The 16,912-nt window shown below is 42.7% G+C and overlaps 2 protein-coding genes across 2 annotated transcripts in view; both read right to left on the bottom strand.

Annotated features, from left to right (window-relative positions):
• The window catches only part of ATP5PD (ATP synthase peripheral stalk subunit d), a 92,627-nt gene that overhangs the window by 55,758 nt on the left and 19,957 nt on the right, over nucleotides 1–16,912 (bottom strand). The gene's annotated exons all lie outside the window — the stretch shown is intronic.
• SUMO2 (small ubiquitin like modifier 2) lies at nucleotides 5,343–12,533 on the bottom strand. Its single transcript, XM_065852463.2, has 4 exons — nucleotides 12,372–12,533; nucleotides 10,705–10,836; nucleotides 7,555–7,626; nucleotides 5,343–6,012 (listed from the first exon to the last, which is right to left on the bottom strand). The coding sequence occupies exons 1-4, from the start codon at nucleotides 12,390–12,392 to the stop codon at nucleotides 5,950–5,952; spliced, it is 288 nt and encodes a 95-aa protein (XP_065708535.1). The 5' UTR covers nucleotides 12,393–12,533; the 3' UTR covers nucleotides 5,343–5,949.

Genomic DNA, 16,912 nt, shown 5'->3' with positions numbered 1-16,912 from the left:
TTTGACTCTTAAATCTGCACCCCTGAGACATATGGAGCCATTTTAAAGACAAGATGAAGAAAAACCTGTTCCCTCTGACAAAGCTAGTTTTAACATGCAGCTTTTAAATTCTAAATCTTCCATATTTCCAAGAGACCCCACTGGTCTCCCAGAAAGTCCTGAATGCAAGGTAATCTTTAAATAAAAGCTGCTTTGCTGCTTATTTACCCATAACATGATGAAGTGGTTTATGAAGACAGCTACAGAAACTGGGCTTACGATCCTTCCCAGGACGATGACATCTGACCACAACAATTCTCAACAGCTGTTTGAAAAACTCAAGACACCAAGCAATTCCACCTGTTGCTGAAATTCATCCAGCAACGAATGCAAAAAGCATCTGGAAGTCTGAACAAGACTGCAGGAAATGCAAGGGTTAGGCAAGGAGAGATACCATTGGTTTGAGAAAGGCCTCAGCTTGGTCATCCTCCTGTGACCAAGGGTTTCTTCTTCACGCCAGTCTCTGCTACTTATGGCAGTCACAAAGCACGTTGTTTATTCCAAGCACATCATACATAAAAGAGGTTTTGACTCAGTCTTGTCTTCTTCCCCTAATTCATTCACAGCTGAAGGTAAAAAGCAGCAGCTAATAAATAATCCTTGTTACAGCTGGATTTGCTGCTGTCAAAGACTTTGGCCTGTGAAGGAATGCATGGTGGAAGTTCGGTGGAAGTCTGGAATCCTACAGATTCACCTGTTTGTCCTACCGAGCAGATGCTGTATGTTGTGAGAGTTGGGAAAGTTGCTTTGGTGCCTCTCTGCACCTTCAGGGGAAGTTCCCATTTGGGAAGAAGGTTTGAATCATGATGTCCAGACTCAAAGCTGCAGAGATGTAGCTCTGAACAAGATGAAAAGCAGAGTGGTCAATTTATGCTGCTGTTCTCTGGGCATGCAGCATCATCAGCATACTCCAAAACATTGCTTCTTGGTGGAAAAAAAAGCCAAGCATCACTGAAAGGGAAAGTCACTGTCCTGACAGAGTCCTCATCAAGCTTCTTTCATTCCACTTTTCTTGTCCAAGTTTGCTTAAACTGTTTTCTTAATCAAGCGATTCTTGCAGGGCATCACATGTGCTTTAATGAGATCTACAACTGCATGCCAAAAGGGCATCTAAGCCACCAAAACCACCACAAAATTAATCGCAGCGTCCCTTGTGTCCACGTCCCCTGGAGAATATTCCTTTCCAAAGAAGAAACAATTGTTTACTATTTATTTGGTCTTCCACAACCTTGCTCTTTTCCCGGTGCTCCAAAGTCATCCTCATATCAGGACTAATTGTTAAAATCTACAACTCTTCCCACAGTCCCCATTCCCACTGCAGGTCCTTGCCAACTCGTGCACTTCTGTCATCTTTCTACCGACTCTCAACGTTTCCAGGATCTCTGCTGAGAGCCACCCGCTTCATGGCAGCACCACCAGCCCCACCTCATCCCTTCCACGTGAACTGAAATTCCTCAGGGATAGAGAAAAACTCCTCCTAAGGGCACTAAAACCACTTCATAAACCAGCAGGTCCTCCCAGCATCTCCATGGCAGAGCATGGCCACGGTGCTAGTGAAGAAACCAGGAAACCTCTGTCATTAAGCATCTTGAAAGCCAATCAAAAACTGCAAACAGGGTTCAAAATCCAGCCTTCCATCTCCCATTTCTCCTACACCCTAACCACCAGGGAGAAGTGCTGTACCACCAATTCATTCTGACACTAAGTACAAAACAGCAAAATCAATTAAGAGGATTAAATTATTCACTATCCGAACACATTCAGTTTGGCAACCGGTTAAGAGTCAGAATTAACAACCCTCAATAATCCAGAAAATGAAATATATTAGATTACAGTGATAATGTAATTAAGAATAGTTTGAGTTATTTAAATGCTTTTAGATTGACTCGTTAGTCCACAACAGTCCACGCCAGCTGATAACAAGCTTACTGAGAAGTGGCCACAATCTAAAACTCTAATAAGAATATTTCAATGTATTGTTCACTTTCAATTTAATAGATGATGATCAAGGAAGCATCTAGTTTTTCATTTTTAGCTTTGAAAACAAAATTGCTATTCCTTAGAAATTAAATTCTTTCCAACTGGCTGAAGCATAGAAAGTATTCTTTCTGTCAGCCAGTCATGTTATACCTTTTCATTAATGTTGCAGTAACAGTCACAATAGAACCAGGATCCAACACACAAACAACAGCACTTATGTTACAGTCTGACTCAGAAGTAATGAAGGTCCTAGAAAAGAATATTATTGTGAGAAAATAATCTGGTTTTGGCTATAACCTTTGCAGAGATGCTGTATCCGTTTTGATATTGCAGTTATCTCGCAGCAGCAATTATCTTTGCACTACTTTAGGGATTTTTCTTTTGTTGAGAACACCTCCATAAGCCTGTACAACAATCTCTCATGTTTCCACTTGGAGTATTTCCTTACACTCTTGGCAGTTTTGCATATTCCATTTCCGAACAGCTTTGCACTCCAAGAGCCCCTTTTGAACCAGCACCTCAGGCCGCTTAAGATTGATCTCCCAAGAGCACTATTAAATGGGCATTACCCCCATTGTGCAGATAAATGAAGGCATTGATTTTCAGGTGTTAACTAAAGGTCCCACCAAAACCAGCTGCGCTTTCAATCTCTCATTATCCCCCCCATGCAGGAATACAAATGCCTAACTTTCAGTGCCTGATACACACAATTTTGGGTACTACTTTCTTCCACAGCTGAAACTGTTTGAGGGACGGAAGCCCCAGCACAAGCTACAGGCAAGGTCTCATCCACAAGAACTCGCTAGAGCATTGTATGCAATTACGACTTACTCCATTCGTTTTCATTTAAAACCACGAGAGGAATATTAACTAAATTGCACGGCAATCACTTTAGAATACATTATTTGAAAATTGTAGGTAATACTACAATTTGCCCAGGCTCCTGAAGGATCCCAGCTGTTTTAATAAACATCAAAAACTTACCTCCCACCTAGTGTGACAAGACCTTTCTGCCCAGTTCTCCTTTGTCCTCCGACACGTGAACTTCTAGTGGTCCTTTAGGCTACCAGCATAAACATGAGAACCGTTACAAATCAATCCAGGCCAAACAGCTGAGTGAACTCCAAATAATTTGATCCAAATCATTTATATCCCTGTATTTCAGACCATTTCTGAACCATGGCCCCAGCAGCAGCTTTCTTAGTGAAGCTGTAGTGACAGCAAAACCACTCAGGTCCCAGCAAACAGGAATCAACAGGTAAATTCTCGAAGCAAGAGGAGCTGTACTGACAAGCAACAGGTTCTGTCATAATGGAAGCTATTAATATCAATATTTGAAAGACCATGCAAGAAGTTTAAAAAAATTTAAAAAACAAGTCATTTCTGTGTTGCTGCATACACAAATATGGATCAGAATGTGCCAGCCCAGTTAACAGTTCGCAAGGCTAACAGAAATTAAATGTTTGAGGCTCCTGAGGAACTAAGCCACTCGGGTTCTTGGAGAGTTCCTTGATTTTTATTTAATCGAGGAAACACCTCTCGGAAAAGGCCATTTCGTCGGGTTTTGATTGTAGGCACCATCTCACATAAACACCATTCAGCACCGTTAGAGCAATTATTTCAGAAATATGAGGAGCACACTCAGGTGAGAGAAATGGAGAAATTTAGGTGAATCCTGCACAGAAGTTCCTGATGGATGAAGTAAGCACTCTACTTAATTCAGGAGATTAACGCATTGTTTCCCAAAGCCTGCCCTTCAGTACCTGTCACCTGTCTTACATTGCCTCAGGAAAGAAAAAATAGTAGGCAAAACAAAGCAGGGAGTTTTGAACTTCAGAGTCCTAAGCTGGGCTGAAAAACAAACAAAACATATTTAAGGAGACCTCACCCTTTCTTCAGAAACTAAAGCAAGTCCAAACATCTTTTTTGGCCAAACAAGATAAAGACAACTTTCTCCTGGGGGAAGTGTTGGCATGACACCAAGTTGAAAGAATTTTATACGCTGTTATCAGAAGTCTGGCCAGGTGCAAAGCCAGAGGTTCTAAAGCCAAAGAGGAACATATTCCATGGCAAACCTGTGAAAGGTGTTGAAATATACTTCCCCCACACCCTTTATTTCAAGGAAGTTTTTTCCAGGCCTTTGGGGGTTTGGATATGAAAACACTTGTTCACACGAGGGAATTCCAACCTTGCAATATACCACAGAAGTCTACAAGATATATACCAGAATCAGAAATAATCTGCTTAGCAGTAGAATTCCCTGGAATTAAAGCAATGGCATATGACAGATTACATTCTTCAGCTACAGAGACTAAAGCAACTGCAAAAATAACTATTGTTTTTCTTCTATCTCCATTAGATGTAAGTATCAAAGATGATAAAATTGTGACTCAAGTCAAACAGATCATTGTTCATCAACTAAACGCACAGACCCATGATTTCGCCACAAAGTTACAGAATTTGCAGATCCAGCAGGCACAGGCATAATAACCACTTCTTGAATGAACCATTACAAAGCTACCATCAAAAAGCAAGCTCTGCTAACAAGTTAATATCTAAAAGAGCCATAACTTAGTGCAAACACTATGAAATATTAGAACATTCCCAGGACATCATGACGAGAATGCTGTTGAATAGACAGATTTATCATGAGGTATAAAGACAGATATATGATCTTTCATGGATTTCACTGCAACCTCTAAACTTCCCCATGAGAAAACTCAAGAGCTTTGTGGAGAAGACTCATTGTCAACAGCTCCCTGCAGTGCCTGGAGCAGGAACACCATAAGGGTAAAGCAGAGCTCGGAGTCTATGCCACCATAGCTAAATACACCCAAAACCACAACTCGTTTATTTTTGCTTTACATTTCCAAGCATCTCCCATTGGATACCATGGTAAAATGAATGGTTAACAAAATCATTTGCTCTTTTAAGCTTAATGTTCACATCAGAAATAATTCAAATACAGTTTTAAACACACTGCTCTAACAATATTCATGTTTCTACTAAAGACTGACACAAAGAGCTCAACCCAACGGGATAAGTAGTCCAGTATTTTGCAGTTTGCCTAATCAAACTTCTTTGGCTTAGCCAAGCGTGCATATACGCACAAAAATAGACAAAACTGACTTCTATTTCCAGTTCAACTACTGACTGAGAGGTCTCAAGGCAGCCTTTCATTTTCCAGCAGTCTTCTGACTGTAAAAGGGGGATTATGCTTACTTACCACACAGAAAGTTGAGAATTGAGAAGCATAAAGTGCTGCAGAGAAAGAAATACAAGTTCTGAGTACTATTACTCCACAGAAAAATAAAGAAAACTGGTTATTTTAAACAAGAAGTTTATTTAAACAACAAGACGCTTTACTTGAAGGGAAAACTATCTAGGATTTTTTTTTTAAGAGTAATTTATCCCTACTTAGACAGAGATTGCTCTACATGTAACAGCTACGTACAAAAAAGTTATAAAATTGTCCTTGGTTTTACAATGATAAAAGAAAAACATTGAAATTATCCAATCAAACAAGGTATGCAAGGTTTTTGTTTTTAAACAGTGAGAGCAAAATAACTTACTGGAATATAAAGATAAAAGTAGAAGGAGCATGCCACTAACGGAGAAAGGGGCATTTTCACAGAACCAGTTTGTTTTCCCACCCCGTCTCCATTAAATGTTGATCAAAACATACCATTGGCCATTTAGTTAAAAAAAATATGCATTATGTCTGTGCACATACACCAGTTACTTTATGTACAATAGAAGGAATAGGAAAAAAATCAGAGAGAGAAGAGAGAAAACTATACTGCAGTAGTCGGGATGTGGCTGAACCAAGTCTCGTCTCATTTTTCTAATTGCGGATGTGTCGCCTGCAGGAGCACAGTTCTGGACTGGAAAGTAGCGGCGTTCTTTTTGTGTGTGTTTGTTTTTTGTTTTTTAGTAAACTCCTCCTGTTTGCTGCTGGAACACATCAATTGTATCTTCATCCTCCATTTCCAACTACAGCAGAAAAGAGAAAAAGACTTTCAGCTCTTTTCAAATATCTGCTACAGGCTGGGTTTTCTTACATTTCCTATCTTCATGTTTATTTTTTACACAGTTTAACCAGCCCAGCCCCACTCCCTTCTGTCATCATCACTTTGGACATTTAACCTGCTTCACCATAACTCAAAAGCAAAGACATTTCATGGAAAACAACAAAAAAAAGCCAGTTGATAGCTGTTGTCCTAGAATAAATTCCAGTATGTAACTTCAGGGTGCATTGTATGACTCCTATGGAAAAGATGAGCATTCATACTTTTTGCCATTGCTGCTTCTTTCTCCTATTTACTTCCTCAGTTTACCTTAGAACACTGCCACAATTCCACTTTGCTGCTGTTGTTCAAATGTGCAAATGGCTTCAGCTACGGCACTAAAGAAAGCAGACTATAATTAAGGCCCCTGGCCCAACCAGGCAGCAAAACTGAGCATCAGCAAGCACAAAAAAAATTTAAAACACTTTATATAGTCAACAATATAACAAACTGCCAGTGAGGAACAGCAATAATTTATTAATATAAACCTCTTTTTTACTCTAAGTTTTACAGTTTATATTCCTGGGATGTTAATGTGACCTACTGTCAAAATCTGTACCAAGACTGAAGGAGTTGCTAAAACTAATTTAAGTTATATTTCTAAACAGTCTCAATTTCTACTCCAGGAAACCAAACTGGTCTATGGCATTTACCACAGCTATAAATAGACTGATCCTCAGCTTCGGTATAACACGGATGGAGAGAAAAGCACCCTGTTGCCTCAATTATCAGTATTCCAAGGTAAAAAGCTGCATAGATCGTGGCCATAAGAGGCACACTGTAGAGAAACTGCTTAGAAAACACAAATCTACTATAAAACTTCTGAAAACAAGAGTCCCTTATTTTGTAACAAGTGGTTCTGAAAAGCATATAAAACTGTATCACTTGGAAAGGCTGATTAAACACAGCTCCATGGAGCTACAGAGAAATACTCAAGAGTCGCAGTGAACCATTCTTGGAATGGCCTTTGTTTTACCCAGTTACAGACAACCCAGACCTCACAGTATTCACTGATTTTATGCCGATGAAACGCAGTTTCAAATTACAAATAACAGAAAATTAGTATTACAAATGTAAGCTTGCAAACAGGATATCTGAAAACATCCTGAAAATCTCTTATCAAAAAATAAGGCATTACTTCAGAAAAAAACTCACTTCTTAACTTACCAATTCTTATTTCAGAGCTGGGAATCAATAAAGTGACAGTTTTACAAGACTCACCACCTGTACACTGCGCTTTATTTTCTTATTACTACAGTAATACAGACTTATTATTCAAAACACTAAAAAAGTCTTAAGATTCCCTTTCTAGTAATGCTAAATTAGTTATACCAAAATAACGGTTAAAAAAACCACCAAGTTTTACCACTATCAGATACAATTACACCAGTATTATATATGAAACAGAAGCATAAATTCCTGCAGCAAATTTCCAATAGAGTTCTCTAGTCTTGCTTCTGTCCTTTACCTGTGCAGGTGTGTCTGTTTCATTAATTGGCTGCCCATCGAACCGGAATCTGATTTGCCTCATTGACAACCCCTGGACAAAGAGAAGTAACACAAAGTGAAGTAAGTCTGGTGTAAAAGTACTCACTCGTTTTCTCTTGAACTTGTCACTGGAATTACAGCACGATCATTACAAGCCACCATTCATAATGCACAATATAGTTTTCCTACTCCCCTCATGCCCTGACTTCAAGGCGTTTCACTACAAATCCTTAGAATCTGTTCTGTATTAAAAACAGCATTGTGTCCAATAACTAAGAGAAGCAACAGTGCCCCCACTGACTGTACGTTAAAATAAAGCAATTCCTAGTACACAAGTCTCACCCCAAAGGCCAGGATTTTCATAGTGCTTCTAAATAATTCACTTAAAAATTAAATGCAACACTTTGGGTAACAAATGTTAGAGATACTTAATGCTCCTTTTTCATCTTCCCCAAAAGCAAACGTATTCCAAAATATTTTCTACAGAAATGCAACCACCATCTATTAATCTGCAGCAGCAGAGTTGGCAATAGCAACTTTTTTGACCTTGAATTCCTATTAACAAGAAATCAACAGATCAAAGTTTATCCATGCACAGCTGGAACTTAAAAAAAAAAAAACCAACCACAAAACAAAACCTTCTGCTTCCAGAAACTACTGAACAGTATTTCAAACCAGCATTTCTACCACACAAGAGTAATTTTGCTGACTTCTCTGATCCCCCAGAAGACTTTTCTCATTCTCACTTGTGCCAACAGATTCAAAAAGATAACTAAATAGCAACAATCCCTTCTATTCATAACACAAGCTCCAAGTGCACAAGTTTTCAAAGGTATTCTAGAGCAAAGGAAGATGAATGAAGACCAAGGATACAACCAGAACTAAGAACCTTGGTATCTATTTCTTTCCCAGTTCTATCTACTCTACTATCTCTACAGAAGAACTAAAAATGCAAGAAGTCTGGTTGGTTTTGGAGGAAATCCAATGGATTGCATGGAGCTGCGCTGGCACTCGGAGTTAGAAAAGCCACCTGCGCTTCGCCATGCAAGAGCAGATACAACACACAAAAGAAAACTTGCTAGTTATTTTTGAAAAGATGATTTTAATAAAGAATATGAGTAAACATTTTGGTCAAGATTTTATAGTTCACAGCAAAATGCCTTCTCTGGTGTGACTAAGATTGTACAGCGCTCGCTCAGAACATCATCCCATTTAAGAAAACCATGTGGCCGAGTGTCAAAGCAGCAACACATTTTTGCACGGCAACATTTGGTTTGAACCGTTTTCTCAGGCATTTTGTTTCTTAAAATATATATTTCCTACTCCAAAAGTGTTGGGTTTTTGCAGGTTCTTGACAACTTTGTGAGCTGAGTAAACGACAGCTGAAAACATACTTAAAAATTGTACCTTGGGGAGATCAGTATCTACAAAAAATTAAGTATATCCCATGGATGATTTTTTCCCACTTAAAATAATCACAAATAGTCTTCATCATCTAAACATACCATTCAAGGTATAGTTCCTTCCATTTTAGATCTACTACATGAAATACATGATTTTCATTCTTTAAAGCTCCTGAATTCTCTACTCTACACAGCTTCCACCTTTCCAAAATTAAATCTGAAGTCCACAGAGTAAGGATTTTAAGACTGAGTGTGCCAAGGTAGGAACACAAACAAAATCTAACTTTTAGAGACACACAGAACAAATGCTTTCAACCAAAGTCTGAGAAGTAAGCACCTAAAAAATAAAATGTAAAGATAAGTCCATCTCCACAGAAATATCCTTTGGATAACTACTGGCTTAAAACCAAAATCAGGAAAAAAAAAATGTCTCCTATTCTAAAGATTTCTTTTTTCTCTCCAATTGACACTTTGGGGTTTTTGTTGGTTTGGGTTCTGTTTTGTTTTTTAAAGTAGATTAGAAATTTCGGTGAAAAGTTTTAAAATCTTTCTTTTGTTTGCATCCAAGTATCTGAAGAACAAATGGTGCTTCTAAAACCATCCTTCCCAGGACTTTACAAACAATTAACCAACCCTCAAACTCCCCAAAAGACATATATAACTGCACTTTACTGTTGGAAAAAGCAATACACAGTGATTTTCATAATATAACATGAGCTTGTATGACAGAGGTAGGAAAAATGAGCTCACAAGGACATATTAGCAAGAGCTGATTTTCCCTCTGTTTATTTTTATCACTATCCTGTTGCAGCAAAGGGTAAACTGAAGAGCTTTTGCCACTCTGTATTTGAATTAGTTTGTTTTGCTTGGTGGCGAAATAGTTACCTCACCGTTTTATACTTATTTTACTGTATTTTATCGTATCGCTGAATTTTTGTTATTAAAAAACAAACCTTCCCCAATTCCAAACCCTTTTGTAGAGATGGAACTTTTTAAGGCACACATTCATTGAAAAATCATGGACACTAGGGACAAAGTTTTCCTAATCAAAAGCTTCAGAAGAAAGTGATAAATGGAGCTACTCCTACACAGGCCTTTTCTAAACTTGCAATAGCTGCCTCCAACTTACTAGCCCAGCTGCAGTTGCCACTACACTAGCAGAATGTATTTTTTTTTTGTCCCTCAGAGGGTTAATTTGACAACAAGGCCACAAGAGAAAAAACAAAGGTCCTAATTAAATGTATAAATTTCTCAAGCTAGACATTAGACACCTTCACACCCTGAAATACTCTTTGATATTCTCTCTTCTCAATGCAACAGTACTAAGCTAATAAACCAGAAGTCTACGACCAGACCAAGAAGTTACTCAGAGTTATAAAAATACCTCTGATTATCACTCAACTATCATAGAGTTCATATCCGGGTTCCTAAAGCACCCCTTCCATACTGATATTTTTGAGCAGTGGAGTAACAGCCACCTCCCAACAGCCTACACCTATAATGCAGATTTCACAAAGATAACAACAGATCTTTATTTCACCCATTTCCTGTCACAACCCTGCTAGTCCACCCTATAACAGACCCTACGAACAATACACTTAATGCAACACAATTACTTTCTGTTAAGTGTTTATCATTTGGCATATTTACATAGTTTTCAGACTTTACTGTGTTAATCTATCTCTCTGGAGATCACCTCTCACCTGATGATCATACAAGAACCATACCTGTCGTTCACAATAGGCTTTCATTAGTTTACTAAGTGGTGTGTGCCTCTTAATCTTAAACTGCACCACAGACCCATCTTGCCCTGCCACCTTCAGATTAATGTGGTCATTGTTTTCAGTCTTCACTCCTTCCTGTTGAGGAAATAAAAGAAAAAGAAAAAAAAAAAACAACAAAAAAAAACCGCTTTTGTAAAAGGTATGAAACAAGAAGTTAGCATTTTACCAATGTGCAACAGGTCATCAAAAAGGAGGAAGTAAAGATATTGTAGGTATTTATCAGCTTAAAACTTTGAATTAGAAAATAAAGGTCAGTACTTTTTATTTGAAAATCAAAAACCCCAAACCCTTCTCATCAGTTGTCATTCTTGAGATTCGTTACCCTGCAAAGTAACAATGAAGACTTACTAAGGCCGCTGATTTACAACAAATTTTAAAAAATATATATCAAGGGCACAATAATATGCAACATCACAGTTCCAAAGGAATAGATTTATTCAGGTAATAAGTACGATCTCAACCACCAGCAAGCCTCTTTCTTACTACATCTCAAACTTTTTCATCTCAGTCGAGATACTTGTGAAGAAAAACTTCAAGACACTTTAAATGACTGCATCTGAGAAGGTGACAAAATCTGAATAAGAACCAAGCCTTCTCCTTCAGAAAACGTTTAAGCAAAACCCCTCCTGAACAAGCAGTCCGATCCCCGTGCTCCCATCAGGAGCAGAAATCCCGACCACCCAACTTTGCGTCGCTCATTGCGATCCCGAGTTCCGACCGGCGGGGCACAGCGAGGATCCCCCAGCGCAGGGGCAGCGTTTGCATCTTTGTTTTCTGCGGGAGGAGCTGGGGGGGTCGGGCCGGGTGCGGGTCCCGCCATGTGACACATCCCGCACCCGCCTGCTCGGTATTTTCAAGCATCCTCAAACTCAGTTTAAAAATACGGGGAGAGGAAGGGGGGAGAAAAGAAGAAAAAAAATCGGCAGCAGCGCGGCGTTCGCTGGTTGTGTGTTTTGGGTTTGGTTGGTATTTGTTGGTTATTTTTTCGCTGTGGTTTTTAATTCCCGCTGTTCATAAGAAGCTCCACGCGTCTCCCCTCCGCCCGCAGGAGCACCCCCGGGGCGGCCCCTCCCGCGGCCGGGCCGAGAGGCAGCACAAAGGGGCCGGGAGCGCTGCCCGCCCCGGAAAGGCCCCGTGTGGGAAGGGGCTGGCGAGGGCCCCAGCGCACGGCCGGGGCCGAGCGGGGATGCTGCGGCCCGGCCAGCCCGGAGCCACCGCCGGCCGCGCAGGGGAGGCCGGATCCGGCCCCGCGAGGAGGAGGAGGAGGAAGGCTACGGCAGCAACCGCCTCCAGACCTGCCTCTCTCCCTGAGGAGGGCGGGAAGGGAGCCCGGATTCGCCCCCCTCCTTTTCCCCGCCGCCCTCCCCGGGGATCCTCCACCCGCCCGCCCCGGGAGGCAGCGGCCCCGGTCCCCCCTCCCCCGGCGGGGCGGGAAGGCGCCGCGGCCCTGGGTGCGCAGGAAAATGGCGCGCAAAGCCGGCGCGGCGGAGCGCAGGCTGTGGGCTGGCCGGGCCGGGGCCGGGCCTCCCGTCGCCGCAGCCCGAGGGGCGAAGTGAAGCGGCGGGAGCGAGGGAAGGGAGGCGAAGGGGGCGGGAGGGCGCCTGCCTCACCTTGGGCTTCTCGTCGGCCATGGCGAGTGAGCGATGTCCGGGCCGCTCCGAGCACCTCACAAAGGGGGGGAAGAACCGACCGAGCGCGGCGGAGAAGAGAGGAGAGAGAGAGAGAGGGGAAGGCGGGGGGGGGAAGGGAGCGCGCACGCACTGCCGCGGGGCCGCGCCTTGCCCCCGTGCGTGCGCGCGCCCGCCCCGTCCGCCGGGCTCTCCTCCGCCCCCCCTCCGGCGCGGCCCCGCCGCCCATTGGGCCTCGCCGGACGGGAGGGGGCGGGGACAGGGCGGGTGGGGGAGGGAGGGAGCGCGCGCGCGCCCCGGCCGTTACATAACGCGGCGGCGGGAGGCGGAGCGTGCGCGCGCCCAGGCTGCTGTCCCGCGCTGCGTGCGCGCGCCTCCCCCCGCCCCGCCCGGCGGGCGCAGCGGGCCCTGCCGTGCGGCGGGCATTGTCCTCCTCAAAATGGCCGCCGGGCCGCGGCGCCCCGCGCCCCTCCCCCCACACCGCCCGGGAACGGGCCTCGGCCGCCCACCCCCGCCTGCCGCCTTCGCGCCTCCTCAGGGGCCCCTCAGTGCCCCTGCGGCACCTCCGCTGGCCGACCTCACTGCTGGGGCTGCTGCGCTGTCCCCACCGGCACCTTCACCTGACGCTCCCCCGTGGATGACCCCTCCATCTCGTCCTCCTCAGACCTGACGCGTTTTTTCCCATTTTATGGCCCTCTCTGCCTTTCGGGTGACACTGAAACAGGCACGCACGGCACTTCCCGAGCCCCTGGCTTTCCTCCCAGGGAAGGTGAGGCCCGAAGTGTTCCTGCTCTGGCAGGGGGACTGGAGTAGATGATCTTTTGAGGTCCCTTCCAATCCCTGACATTCTGTGAAGCGATGTGTGGTGTCTGCAGAGGCAACCGAGACCCGCTGTGCCTCTGCTGTGTGAAAAACATCTTTAATACAATGAAAACTGCAGTCAAGGTTTACTTCCATCCTTCTGCAAGCTAAGGACATGATGAAGCACCTCAAAAATTGTAATATGCAAGTGAGAGGATATACTACTAATAATGTGATTCCCTCAAGTTCCTGCCAATGCAGGGGAGGAGGAAATTTTCAATAACTCCAGTGATTCCACTAAACAAGTTCCCACAAAACAGTTTCTGAGCCTTTTTTCTACACCCGCCGCCGCCATTTGTCAACTGTTTCTCTACAGCACCGAGGTGGGAAAGAAACACCACAAAAATGGCTCTTGTAAATTCTTCAGGGATGGATTTACCGTGTGGTCAGTGTGCCCTGGATCATGAGGCAGAGGTGGCCGTTTGGTCACACACCCTGTTCCTGGCGTGACAAAACCCAGGCCTGCCCGTAACGTACCTCCCGCACCATTTCAGAGAAGTTACAAGACGCGATCCTGTCCACAATAAACTGCACAAGTAGTGAAATATCAACTGAAGACAAACTTTAACTTACAAGTAAATACAGAGTTCATGCTCGCTTCTCTCTGTGGGTTCTGATCCCACTCCTCTGCCTTTTGTCAAGTTACTTCACATTTCAGTACCTCCCTTCTGTGTGCAGGCTCATAGGGGCTTTTTTTGTTTTATTGGAATTGTCTAGAAACTGAAGAAGATGACAGAAAGCTGAACCTTTACCTGAGTCCACAGCTAAGAAAATAACACAGCCCAACGCTACCTGTGAAACGGAGAAATAACAGCAGAGTCAATTATACTGTTAAGCAGCATTCTTTATTTTATCAGCACTGGGGATCATCCTCCATAAGTGCTCCAGCAACTCTTGCGTTGCTTATATTCACATAATTATTACATATGCATTACAATTTCTGAAAATTTTGACATAAGTCTATACTAAGAAATAATTGATTATTTTAGTTATAATTGTTTAGTTACTTATATCTATTAATTATTAGTTAAATATAAACTAAGCACTCTGCTTCTAAACAATGTATCCCTTAATCTTCTGTCTCCCTCTTGTCCAGATCTAAAACTTGAAAAATATCTCCTCGTTTTGCAGGTAGTCAAGAAAGCTTTTATCATGTCAATTGGTTAATGATGGGTACATCTTTTGCAACTTAATCACAGTGTACGTTAATTTGGCAGCTTCTCTTCACCTGAGGCAGTGAAGATGGCCTGTACAGGCAGCTGAGCTTCCACAAAACAGGTAGTGAAGTCTTTTACCATCTCCCTGTAGACTAGGCTTCCATGTATCATAAAATTTCCCTGCTCCAGTAATCTGGAAGATCAAATGTCATCTAAAATTTCATAGAATGCTTTAGTATTTTACTCCTTCTCAAAGGTCTTTATGAATCAGTTCTGGAAAAATCAGAGGCACTGGAAGAGCTCGGTCTGGTCTGACCCAGGAAAGCAACTGAGATGGTGCTTTAAATTGCGACTGCGGTTCAAACTGATACTGCTTTGAGATGTACTTTCCAATCCTATCTGTGTCATTTTCTTTGATTTATCATCAAAAGACTGCTCCAATCAGTCTATCCTGCCTGTTTTCCCTGCATTGAATTATTCGTTATTATCCTTCTATTTATTTAAGCTATTGGGAGGCAAGAAGCACCTGTGGCTAGAGAAAACAATGTGCTTCTGTCCAAATCCCTCTAGCACAGTCTCATGGGGTATCTCTCCTACGATCTCTCTTCACCTTATATTTCAGCTCTGAAGAGCAATGGGCAAAGCCATTTGGACCTTCTCAAGTCCATGATCACCATGAAGCAGCAAGACTATACATGAAAAAAAGGAAATAAAGCATATTTAAACCCACACTATTCTTCCTACTTTCATGCACAGCTCTTTTAAGCAAAGCTCAAAACACACAGGGCACTTCACAGAACAAAAGACCAGTGCATTTCCCAAAAGACCTTAAGTTCTATTTTTAGAAATGATGCAACATCACAGAGAAGCCACCCACTGTGAGGAATGGTGTCACAAGACTGATGTTGCTCGATTTGTCCTGTTTTTCTTTGCTCTCCACCTCTTCCTCCTCCCTTTTTGAAAATCCCTGTGTTGCAGGGCCAGGAGGAGGATTTCTTTGGGAGGTGGGATCAAACTGGTCAAGGCCTGAGGGCAGCATGAAAGCACTGAATGCAGGAATGGCATTAAGTGAGACATACCTTGAGGCCAGCATCACAAACAGAACAAATCTGCTTAAAAGGAGACAGGAAAATACACTAGATTTTATGATAACATATAGGATTTCATTACCACCACAGAAGTGCTCAAAAAACCTGAAAACTTTCAGTTGTATCACCAGTGGTCTCACACGGATTCCCCATCAGAGCAGGTTTCTACAAACCTCTTACTTACATGACTTTTCTTCTAATGTAGCCACAGAGGAAACTCACATTACACAGGAGATCCAGTGGAGCTAACAATAAAGAGGGCTAAAAACCTCAAAAATAACTGGCTAGAGCGAGCAGCAGGGGACAAGCCACACGGGGAACTACAAAGGACGCAGACCTGCGGGGTCCAGGCAGCAGCAGAGGGGGCAAAGGCAAAGCTTTGTGTCCCTCTGAGCTCCTCCCCTCCAATGCACCGAGTTCAGGGAAGTGAATGGGGAAGGATCACAGTGAGAATTCCAGAGAAATTCCATCTCTGTGGAAAGAAAAAAAATCCACGTGTTCTTTCCTGAAATATTTCCATGCCTTGCTTCACTCTTGTACAGCAGGTTTATTAGGAAGAAATGTGACATGTCTAGATCTTGCAGAGCTCTTGGGCTTAATTTCTCCACCCTCTTCTGAAGAGGGCAGGGACTACAAGTGTTCATGTTCCCTTTCACACTGAGATTTTAAGACATTAAGATTTTTAGGACATTAAGACAGCACAAATGTGTGCTACTGCACATTAACAAGCATAACCCTACAAAAGCTACTCCAACCCCTCCAAAACTGTTACTTTGCAGTTAGTTCAATGCAGGAATAGAAAGCAAACAGTTATTTGAAGGTGTAAGCAAGCGAGTAGGGTTGAATCTGCTTACTCAACCTGCACTCTGAAGGTCTGAGTAGCTTATTCAGGGTTTGCTCTTCATTAATACTAGTGTAGCACCAGGAACAGAAAATACCTTTTGCCTGAGGCACTGCCTGTTCGGTACCTTCCCTGTTCATGATGCTGACCTGTCCCTCTGCTCACAAGTCATGAAACAGCTTCTAAACCTCCTATTTTCCAATTGAGTAATTTCCCACCTCATCAGGACTTGATTTTTTTCCCCTTCCCCTTACAATTACTCTTACAATATAGGATAAAACTGATTAATCTTAAGTTTCTCAAGCAGGTTTCTGCAGAGTTATTTTAAGTTGTTCTACCCTGCAACAAGCCATTCCTCCTGACTGACCTGAATAGGCGCCACTTCCTTTTCTCAGCACGATCAGTGTCACAACATGCTCTTACCAAAGATAACTGCCAGCTTTATTTTTATTGGAAATGATGGATGCAGTAGCAAATGAAGTAAAAAAAGGCAATTTAGCAGTGGAGTGTTGCAGCATTTGTCATAGGAGGACAGCGAATGATTTAAGCTATCTTGGAAAAATTAATTCTTAGTGA

Source organism: Patagioenas fasciata, chromosome 18, assembly GCF_037038585.1.
Source record: "Patagioenas fasciata isolate bPatFas1 chromosome 18, bPatFas1.hap1, whole genome shotgun sequence".
NCBI lineage: Eukaryota > Metazoa > Chordata > Aves > Columbiformes > Columbidae > Patagioenas > Patagioenas fasciata.
Note: the sequence above shows the minus strand (reverse complement) of the source record. Positions and strands in the feature narration are given on the sequence as shown.

What these genes read in the sequence shown, in the direction of transcription:
- SUMO2 (XM_065852463.2), bottom strand. Translation starts at nt 12,392, where the DNA reads ATGGCCGACGAGAAGCCCAAG. An exon ending in TGGCCGACGAGAAGCCCAAG is followed by an intron (nt 10,837 to 12,371) that starts GTGAGGCAGGCG and finishes TTTCCTCAACAG; the next exon opens with GAAGGAGTGAAGACTGAAAA. An exon ending in AAGCCTATTGTGAACGACAG is followed by an intron (nt 7,627 to 10,704) that starts GTATGGTTCTTG and finishes CTCTTTGTCCAG; the next exon opens with GGGTTGTCAATGAGGCAAAT.